Source organism: Podarcis liolepis (genome assembly GCF_965112155.1).
Source record: "Podarcis liolepis genome assembly, chromosome: 9".
NCBI classification, from domain to species: domain Eukaryota; kingdom Metazoa; phylum Chordata; class Lepidosauria; order Squamata; family Lacertidae; genus Podarcis; species Podarcis liolepis.
In genome coordinates, this window is record NC_139564.1 from 56,354,689 (window position 1) to 56,365,120 (window position 10,432).

Here is a 10,432-nt window from a genome sequence, read left to right on the forward strand (position 1 = left end):
TTCATGTGTGTCAGAGTTCTGTACTAAAAGTATTGGAAAAACTCGGCAGGGTGGAAACATAATTTCTGCAACATTTTGGAGAGGACTCTGAGAAATGGTTCTGATACATTGGACCACTTGACTATGGCATGTATGAGTGTGAGAGTGGTTGAACCGTGCATTCAGACACTTTTTACAGCCAAACCAGAAGCTGAAACCACATTAAAAACATATTCAGAATATAATAATCACACGAAAGGGTTTATTCCCATCATAGCCTCCCCAGCCAAGATGACCACCAAAGAGAGGCAAACAGACAGTCATTGTTGTTGTTGTCGTCGTTGTTGTTTAGTCATTTAGTCGTGTCCGACTCTTCGTGACCCCATGGACCAGAGCACGCCAGGCACTCCTGTCTTCCACTGCCTTCCGCAGTTTGGTCAAACTGATGCTGGTAGCTTTGAGAACACTGTCCAAGTATCTCATCCTCTGTCGTCCCCTTCCCCTTGTGCCCTCCATCTTTCCCAACATCAGGGTCTTTTCCAGGGAGTCTTCTCTTCTCATGAGAAGAGAAGTCATTAGTGCTACCCAAATGCCTGGGGAAACAAAAATGCTGAAAGAGTGACAAAGTTGGCACCAGGTGAGCCTACTTAGGAGAAGCATTCAATTCTCTGTAAGAAGTGGTACAAAGAGCAGGGTGTCAGATCATACTCTCAGGATCCAAGCAGATTCATATGGGAAAGCGGTGAGCAGTGGAGAAGCTCCTGTAGGGGTCTTAATTTGGCCCATGTAAGGAGTGAGGCAGGTAAAGATGTGGCTGCAAAGGTACCATCAGGAGCTTTGCAATGTACTCTCAGCCATTCCTTGGCAAGCAGGGTTTGTATTCAGTACCTTTTATATTTAGTGCCAAATGCTAGCATTGCTACTGGTTCCACTCAGAAGATCCCAGTCAGATCTCCCAAGTGGCGTGATCTCTGTTGAAAGCAGGGTTGGAGTTCGTGCTGATCGGCAGTGAGTTCCATCCTTTGGGATCCAGAGATGATGATGATGATGATAAATAATGTATTATTTATACCCCGCCCCTCTGGCTGGGTTTCCCCAGCCACTTGGGGCGGCTTCCAACAAAACACTAAAATACAATAACCTATTAAACTTTAAAAGCTTCCCTAAACAGGGCTGCCTTCAGATGTCTTCTAAAAGTTTGGTAGTTATTTTTCTCTTTGACATCTGGTGGGAGGGCGTTCCACAGGGTGGGTGTCACTACCGAGAAGGCCCTCTGCCTGGTTCCCTGTAACTTGGCTTCTTGCAGCGAGGGAACCGCCAGAAGGCCATCGGTGCTGGACCTCAGTGTCTGGGCAGAACGATGGAGGTGGAGACACTCCTTCTGACTGGTGCTGACTCTAAGCACTAATTTGATTTGCTGGAATCTTCCTTCACACCGCAGCTGGTACACACACCACACTACAAAGAAAAAGTGGGCCCTCTGACATCATGGGGATATTAGGTGATTGGCAAGCAGCACCCTAGAGGTGGGCTGTGTTTTCAGGATCCAACCCACCAAGCTGAAAAAGTTTTCAGTACAGGGCTCCTGAAGCATATGATGTTTTAAAGGTCAAAAACAGCACTTTGAATTGGATCCAGGAACACTGAGCTATGGCCCTCCTTTTAAAGCAAGTCTTTCTGCCATTGCTGATCTTCTAATGGAGAAATGAGGTTTAAAAACTTCTAGTTTGCACAACTTTCTGGCTCACAGGAGATATCCTAAACTCACATCTTTGATCATTCCTTTTCTCAGTTCACAACTGACTTTTGACCTGTGCCCCTGAAAATTTGTTGCATTTTTTAGACTTCTTACTGTGGCAGGCACCAAACTTAAAACAAAGAAGCAGCCTCAGAATTATTCTTTATCTGTTTTCTTACCTTCCCTTCTTTCCTAATCAGTTGGGTCCATTGAGAGGAAGGGGGAGAGAAATCCCCATTAATATTTTGAGGCTCATTTTGAACTTAATTCATATACTTTTTTTTTTACAAGTAATTTGAATGGCACATTCAACAGTTAGTCTTCAGGTGTGCTGTCTGGAGAATCTCTGGTGGCTAGCAACACAACAGCCTTTACAGCTAAATTTACTAGCTCCTGAGTCAATATTTTATAACTTTTCTGGCCTAGTTACCTGCTTCAGTGCTGTGTCAAAGTCATCTAATATCACACCCTTCTGCGTGGGGACTTTTTACCCAACTCTCTGGGGGTATTATAGTCCCTGAGCAAAGCATTGCTGGATTCATTAGGCTCTTCATGAAATCAATTTTGTCTCCTGCAGTAATCATGAGTGGCTGTGCTACAGTCTTGCCCCTCTGCCTGCTTCCTTTAGGTTAAATCTCCTCCGGGCATGCATGTAACTTGCATTACTTTTAATGAAAAATAAATGTCTTGTGCACCAAACACAACAGACAGAACTGAAACACCCTGTGTTACAAAGTATCCTGGGGGGTTTTAACCAACTCCTTTTGATGTGATTAGCTGCTCAAGCATAACTTAAGTTGCATCTATTATTTACTGTTATTATTCCTTTATTCCATATTTTCTTACTCCACTAGCTGTTGGCTTGCAGTAGGCTAACCTTTTTTCACCAACCACATCACTAGGCTTCCATATCATTTAGGGTGGGGGACCTGTGGCCCTCCAGCTATTGTTGCACTCCAGTTCCCCTCAGTTCCCCTTCCTTCCCTCCCTCTCCCCTTTTTGTGAAGATTGCCTGCTCTCGGATCCCACAGCTGGTTCTCCCTTGGTCTCCTCGCTGGCCCAAGTGGGACTAATTTAGCCAGCTAGCCCTGGTGATCATCTAATGTTTATTGGATGGATTTCCCCCCTAAATTGATTTTTGATTTTTGATTTTATTGTTATTTACATTTTATACCGTATTTTATGCTTCTTTCTTTCTTCTTTCTTTCTTTTTTGTAGCATCAATTAAGTCTTTTAAATTTGTTGTTAGCCGCCCTGAGCCCTGAACCGGGAAGGGCGGGGTATAAAAAAAATAAAAAAATATTATTATTTATTATCAGTCCCAGCCAGCATGTCCATTGCTTAGGGATTATTGGAGTTGGAGTCCAACAGCATCTGTAGGGACACAGATATGTCAACTAATTCCTCCCATTCCAAGCCTGACTACAAAACTGGACTACTAGACAGGATTTTTTAAATTATTATTTCCCACCTACTTCTTCATTACCCAAATTGTATTCCTGCATCTTTCAAAGGAAGAGAGAAGGTGGCCTGAGAACCCAAGGAATGAGAAATTTACAGCTGTAGGGCAATCACCAAGGAATCCTTTCCAGTATGAAGTGGTTGGAACTTGTTCTGTGAACTGCCCTGAGAACTCTGGGCATAGGACGGTATATAAATTCAATTAAAAAAATAGATCTGCTGCCACACTGTTCTACTAATGGTAGACACCCTGTTAAGGTTCATCCCCACCTAAGGATTGCCCCTTTGGGGAGCTTAGGGCACCACTGGCATGAAGAGGTGGCACTTTGTCATCTCACGTGACTTGAGGCTGCCAGGTTGGCCTTGGTACTAAGATAAAGTGGGTTACAAGGATGCTTCTCTACATGCTTTGGGGGTTTTTAGACTTGATGCACATGAATGGGGAAATGGACTTCAAGCTGTGTGAGACCCACAGCAGTTAACATTTTAAGGCTTAAAAAATGCACAGCGAAGCATGCTTGACAGATGAAGCCCCATATGATGACCATGTTGCCTGCGATCAAGAGAAAGCTCAGCCACTGGTGGTTTGCTCATCTGCCTCATCCTGCCAACTAGTAAGAATAGCATTAACATGCATCAGCTACAGATGAGTGGTGAAATGGTTCTAAATGTGGGCTCAGAGTGTCACAATGTGCTGTTAGTTACTCAGCTCCAACAAGAGTTGACCTTCTATATTATTAGCCAGGATGGGATCAGTCCTAAATCGCAATGTCTAACTGTGGAAATGAGGTGACAAGAACTCCATAAAAGACATGCACCAGATGATGCCTAGATCTCATTCCGATGGAAACATACTAAGGAAAACTGAATCTTTCTATTTGCATGTGTTTAAAATAATTGATTGTAAAGAGAAATTGAAGGCTGCATTCTGAAAGATGTAGACCCCAAAACAAAGTCCACCCTAAGACCACAGATATTTAAACACATTATGTGTTGCATAACACCATACGGCCATATTAATCTTTCCTGAAGCAGGTGATGGTTGGTCCTGCATCAATAAAGGGAACAAAAAGCCACTTGTCTTAGGCCGCATATCTCCATGAAGTGATATGCTTTGAACATGAAATCAAATAAAAATAAATCAAGAGTGAAAGATTGTGGGGGAGGTTGCCTATCATCCCCAGCCCCTGCTTTTTATACATGGCCGTATACATAAAAATTGTAGGAGGATCCTTTACTATGTCTATGATGGTTTCTCTTGCTTTTGATCATCTAAAGAAAAATGGGCTAGAAATGGCGGTGTGAGAAAGTTGAGTCTGCAAATGAGGCTGGCTTTCTTACTTCTTTTTTTTTTAAGTGTTATGTAAGATAACTTCTCAAACTCAGTGGTGCAAAACGAATACCAAAATAAAGATAACATGTAAGTAAAATGTATTATAATACATTATATAGATATGCCCCATGTGTTCTCTTCAATAAAAAGTTTTCACCCTATCAAAAAAAGAGAAGTTTAAATGCTCATTGGGGCTTCTGTAATCTGAATTATATATTGTTATCTGAAGAAGTGTGCATGCACACGAAAGCTCATACCAAGAACTAACTTAGTTGGTCTTTAAGGTGCTACTGGAAGGAATTTTTTTATTCTGAATTATATAGTCATAGTTTTGAACAGTAATTTTCAAAATTTAAGGCCACTCTGAGCAAGAGCAAGTCTTGAAAGGCACTGAGCTTCATGTTCATCATTTCACTCAGACCTTATTCATTTGTTTTGGTCTCTGTTGTTTGGGTGCTGTCCCTCTGTTATGCTGCCTCTTTTCCCAGACATATTTTGTGTTCCCACAAATGTCCTCAGTTGTTAACACTGCCTCACATCTAAAGCTCTATCAGAGTTGGGCAAAATACAGAACTGAGGCAATCCTGATTGGGCAATTGTGAAAATACAGTTTACTTCCTCTACCTATCAGACACTGCTTCCATGCATTTAAATCAAGGATAGATCAACCTATGGCCTTCTGGGAGTTGTTTGGATTTGAATTCCCATCTTCCCTGACCATTGGTCATACTGGCTGGAGCTGATGGGAGTTGACAGTCCAACAACATTTGTAGGACCACAGGTTCATTGTCCCCAATTTTAGTCACACATTGAGAAGGGAACAGGACCAACCATCCCCTGAGAGCATGTGCCCCAGCTCTCCCCTGACATCTGCATATTCGGAACAATATTTCCAAATGGGACTCTGCAACCAGCAGTAGGCTCTGTGAGCAACATTTTCCTTTACTAAAAATAAGGATGCAGTGAGAATTCTGAGACGCAAATCCAACCCTCAAATATTCTCAGGCATCTCTATATTTGAAGAGCTTCAGTCATACTAAATATGGTTGCTTACACAAGATTTTGTACCAGCCTGAGAGCTTGAGGCTACAGGAGAATTAGATGGTGTCCTATCAAATCTGAGAGCAGACAAATACAGTACCTTGGACAGTTCTTAGGGAGCCCTGCTGGCTAAAAGCAGTCTCCTACTAAGTTAGCTCCAGAAGTGTCAACAGGAAATGTATTTTACCATCTGCTTGCTAATTTGTATTGAGATTAAGGCGGGGGGGGGGGGATAGCTACCTGTTCAGTAACATAAGCAGAATCGCTTAAACAGTAAGATCCTAGAATTTCAGTGGTCTTCTGGGTAGAATACTTAATAAAGAATCAGGTTCTCTCTGGACTCCTTGTACCAATTACAGTATAAAAGGATGTGGTTCACATAGTCTGTTTCTCAAATTCCACAGTAACAAAGGCATCCCTGAATCTTACTTACTTAAGTAGTAAGTAAAAAGAAAGCAAGACATTGTGCTCTCCTAGTTTTGTAAATAGCTAATGTCTGCAACTGTGGAGCTCTGGCAATTCTATAATTTGGAATATTATTTAAGAATAGTGGACTGCATGGCTGCAGTTCTCAGATGGTATAAATATAGGCCTGTTAGCCTCTGGATAACAGAAAGTTAAATCTCCTTTATGTTATAATACCCAAAACCTCAGTGGAGAAGCCCAGCATAAGTATCTCCTTTTTCATGACCAGCATTCCCTGGCTTAGGCCACTAAGTGCTATAACTAGAAGGGCAGAGGGAAAATGCAAGTGCAGACATTATTTCAGGGCATTTATTCAAGCTTTACATTCACATGCCCACTTCATGATATAAAGTTGCATTCCCAACACAGAATCATATGTACAAAACCTTCCTTTTTAAAGATAGATTGAACCCTTCCAGTTGAGGATTGAAAGCAGTAATCCATATGTAAACTGACACCCCCCCCCAAAAAAAAACACCCGTGGCTTTAAAACTTTGAATAGCTGAAGGAATAAAATGGTGACCCTGGGGTGGGGGGGTTTCTTGGCTGAAGTTAGCAAAATCAGTCACTCTTGTTGCTCAGACCAAGAATATGGTCCCTTGAGGGAACTAGAGTCAGCTGTAAGCTGTGGTTGGTGTCGCCTCCCTGGAGGAACTGCCTGGGAGGCCAAAGGCTGTTTTGCATTTATGGTTGGGGAGATAGCAGTACTGCAGTACTTCAGCTAGGAGGGCCCTGAATAAACTACTAGCAGTTCTTCCTTCAAGGAAGAAGCCAGAAGTATTTGAGAATACCACAAACAGATTGCGGTATACGTTGACAGACCTTTGCTGTTTATAGACACAGAATTATATTTGGGGGAGGGGAGGAGAATGACATGATTATCACTACTGGACTGATCAGAGATTGTGATGTGTGAACTTGATACCAGTTTATCCAGGTGCATGCGCAAGGAGGTTAGGCTGCTTAGGAAGGCAGAGGAATAAATAGACTGCCCATAAATAATCAGTAGAAATATGTAATCATTGCTGGACCAAAGTTGACGGTTGTGGTCAGATTCTTCTCAATGGAAAGGTGTGGGAGACTGTTAAAGCCATAAAAACCAACTTTCATCTCCCTGCATGCAGCTGAGTGCTGGGCCCAAAGGTGGAGGAAAGTGCCAGGTCAACCACAGATGAATAGAGAAGAGGAGCAAATATCTTGTGCTGCATTAGAAATGTGAAAAATTCATACCCAGAAACTCATTTCAGATTTGTAATGTTTATATAATGACACCATAGCTCAAGCATGAACTATTAAATAATTACTCAGGAAATATCACGTCACACAACAAACCCAAAGCAAATGGCACATGCTCTTGAGATGCAAAACCCATGTGTACTCATTGGATCACACTAGGATTAAGAGCTAGACCCTTTGCATACATTGCATGCCAGCCAATCTAGATTTGCCACCCTGGAAGCTGCAGCCAATCCTGACATTTTGGCAAGCGTGCTATTTATAAGCAGTTAACTTGGAAATCGGACTGCAGCACCACTGCTTCACTGATGCTTCTTAATGTCTCTCCCTCTATTTCACTCTGGATTTGAGGCGAAGGTGGGAAATCTTCTTTGGTTGTGGAATGGAGCCGGTGGATTAGTTTTTCTGACTTCCATTTTTGAATTCCCAATGCTACAATTGTTATGCATGTGTCATTTGCTCTTCCTGCAGGTATCCATTACTGCCATTTATTTACACACACACACACACACACACACACACACACACACACACACACACACCTTGGAGGTAGCAGTCCATGCCCATTAGTACTTGTGCTCATTAAATCACTCCTTTTTTGGTTAATGGAAAACACAGCCATTAAATTTAACTGCCCGATCACATCAGCATTCCATTTAGTTAAAGCATTTGATAGATTAGCTGGAGGTTCTGTTTTACTGAAGTCTGTTTAAAGTGCTGCACAATGCCCACCTGTTAACTTCAGTTAAACAGAGCCTGCAGCTAATTTTCCCTATGCACAATCACATGATCGTATAAAGGGAAAGAAATTGCTTGGAAATTTTTATCTTTTATTCATCCCTCCCACATGCCTTGGGGCTGCCATTTCTTTTTACAAGTTTACAGATATGCAAATTGCATGGCATGGTCTTGTAAGTGTATCTCACTGGGGATGAATAGCCAGCTTTCCAGAGCCACTTTCTGATCTCTTCAGGGTGAAATTATGAAACTTGTCTGGCCTTTCCTGGCATTAATATTACACTGCTCTCCAGGGACCTCTTTTTCCCCATATGCATGTCTCAGCAGGGGATTTTCAAGGACAGAGAAGGAGCTTAAATGGAACTGCTGCACTTTACTTTTTGAAGGGGGAGAGGGAGAGACAGTTTTAAGATCTACAGTCAAGTCTATGTGGAAGGAAATATGCACAAATGTAGATAACATTTATAGATGCTCTCAGAGTGGATCTGGGTGCAACACTGTCAAGACCTAACAATATTTTACCCTCAATAAAGGAATCAATCTGTGAATGGATGGATACGAATGGTGGGAGATTCAGAATAGACAAAAGGAAGCACTTCACACAAAGCATGGTTAAACAATGGGTTGTAGCCAGTTGTGACTTTCTGCCAGTGGAAGCGCACCTGATCTTCACTAATTCCCAACCCGATGCAGCCACCCTGTGCCTCCCAAGAGCTCTGAAGGATTGGAGGACCTCCTGGAAGGGTGGGATAGGGCACATAAGGCTACAATGGATACAGGGGAGTGGTGAAAATCTGGTGCCTCACCCTATATAAGAAATGTTTTTGCTAGCAAAAGCTACCATAAGATGCAACCCTATGGAATTTGCTCCCTCAGTGATAGCTGCTTTAAAGGGGGATTAGACATATTCATGGAGGATAAGCTACCAGTCAACTATTATGTATTACCTCCAGTGTTGGGATCTGGGAATTGAGGTGCTAAGGAACAGGAACATGAGAGGGTACTGTTGCAATTGTATCTTGTTTGCGAGCTTCCATAGGAATCTGGTTGACCACTCTGTGAAGAGAATGCTAGACCAGATATGACTGTGGTCTCATCAGGGCTCTTTTTTGGATTTGTGTGTCATTATGTATAATACACAAGCATACACACCCCAAAAAAGGGTGATAAATCTCATTTCCAAGAGCAAGAAGCCAAGCTACATGTGCACTCCCCTCCCCCCTTGAATTTAATCATATTTTTTTGTTCTTTACAGCTTCTTAATTAAATGAATTCAAGTGGGATTCACGTAAGGCTAACGTTTGCTACGAAGATAAGCAGCTTCTGATAGTATCTGCTTACCAACATTACATTTCTTCAAGAGTCTTTGCTTGGTTCATCTGCTTCCTGTGATAAAATTGCAGCATTTGTGTGCAGAAGACAATTTTGTTTTTGTACCTTATTACCAAAATGCTTCATCTGATTTATAATGCATAGCAAACATTGAATATCTAAGTGGAAGATGTGATAAACAGAAATGAGTGGGATATGCTTGGTGGTCCCCAATTTAAATAAAGTTAACTTTAGTTGGAAAAGTCTTTTTGATGTTGTTGAATTGCAGCTGTATTGACTTTGATGAAAAAAAAGTCAACCCATTTTAGAGTATGAAACTGTACTGTTGTGGCAGAAAGCAATGTAAGATTTATTAGTACCAACCCAGGTTTGCATAATAAAGAAAATGAAAGCTGAATAAGTGCTGAAGACTGCAGAGTGATTTGTTAGCATGCATTCCATGTCAAAACGATACTGATTTCAGCTGGTATTCTTCAAGACCCAAGAGGGCTGCATTTTTGGGAAATTGCAAAAAGAGGGAAAGTTTCATTTCTGAGCATTAAGAATCATAAAAATAGAAGATCAACAGATACCCAGCCATTTTGGAGCATTACTGGTTGCTGTTTCTTCAGGAGACGGAAGACCCATACCAGCAACTCCTTGCTCATGGATCCTGGGATGTGTCAGTGCAAATTTGCTCCTGTACATCTGCAGGAAACTCCTTTGGGTTACACAGTTCCTTCATATATTCCCCAGTCAGCGCTGAGGATACAGGTCTTAATGTGGCAAGGAAATGCTGCCATTGCCTCCTGTATTCTTCATAATGAAGCCAGCTCCTCTGTCAACTTTAATTATGATGGGAGGGTTGTTTCTGAGTCTGTGGTGGCATCACATCCTGCATGGTCAAGATGTGGCACATGAGAAGATCAGAAGACACTCTTTTATGGAGGAGGGTGGTTGTCTTCTCCCCCACCAAATCTATCCATATCCATCTATCTGTAGTGACCTTGATGGTTATTTCCACTTTTTCTGTCTCTATGGATACTTTCTGTATTGAGTGTCTTGCTTAGAACCACCTACCAAAAAGCTGAAATGAGATTATTTGTTCTTTACCATGCTTTACTAGGAAA

General features: G+C 41.9%; 1 protein-coding gene and 1 long non-coding RNA gene across 3 annotated transcripts in view; both read left to right on the forward strand.

The window, feature by feature from the left end:
• TUSC3 (tumor suppressor candidate 3) overlaps positions 1-9,723 on the forward strand; it is a 125,452-nt gene extending 115,729 nt beyond the window's left edge. Inside the window, exon 10 of the mRNA XM_083460095.1 lies at positions 9,247-9,723. Coding sequence (XP_083316221.1) covers positions 9,247-9,262 — 16 coding nt within the window. The 3' untranslated portion in view covers positions 9,263-9,723. The remainder of the gene's footprint in view (positions 1-9,246) is intronic.
• LOC310686451 lies at positions 1,547-6,007 on the forward strand. Of its 2 annotated transcripts, XR_014515929.1 has the most exons (3): positions 1,547-4,729; positions 4,835-5,259; positions 5,336-6,007. It is a non-coding gene; the product is annotated as an uncharacterized lncRNA (long non-coding RNA). The 2 variants fall into 2 exon arrangements; XR_014515930.1 differs by having other exon boundaries at positions 2,983-4,729; positions 4,835-6,007.
• Positions 9,724-10,432: the final 709 nt, after the last annotated feature.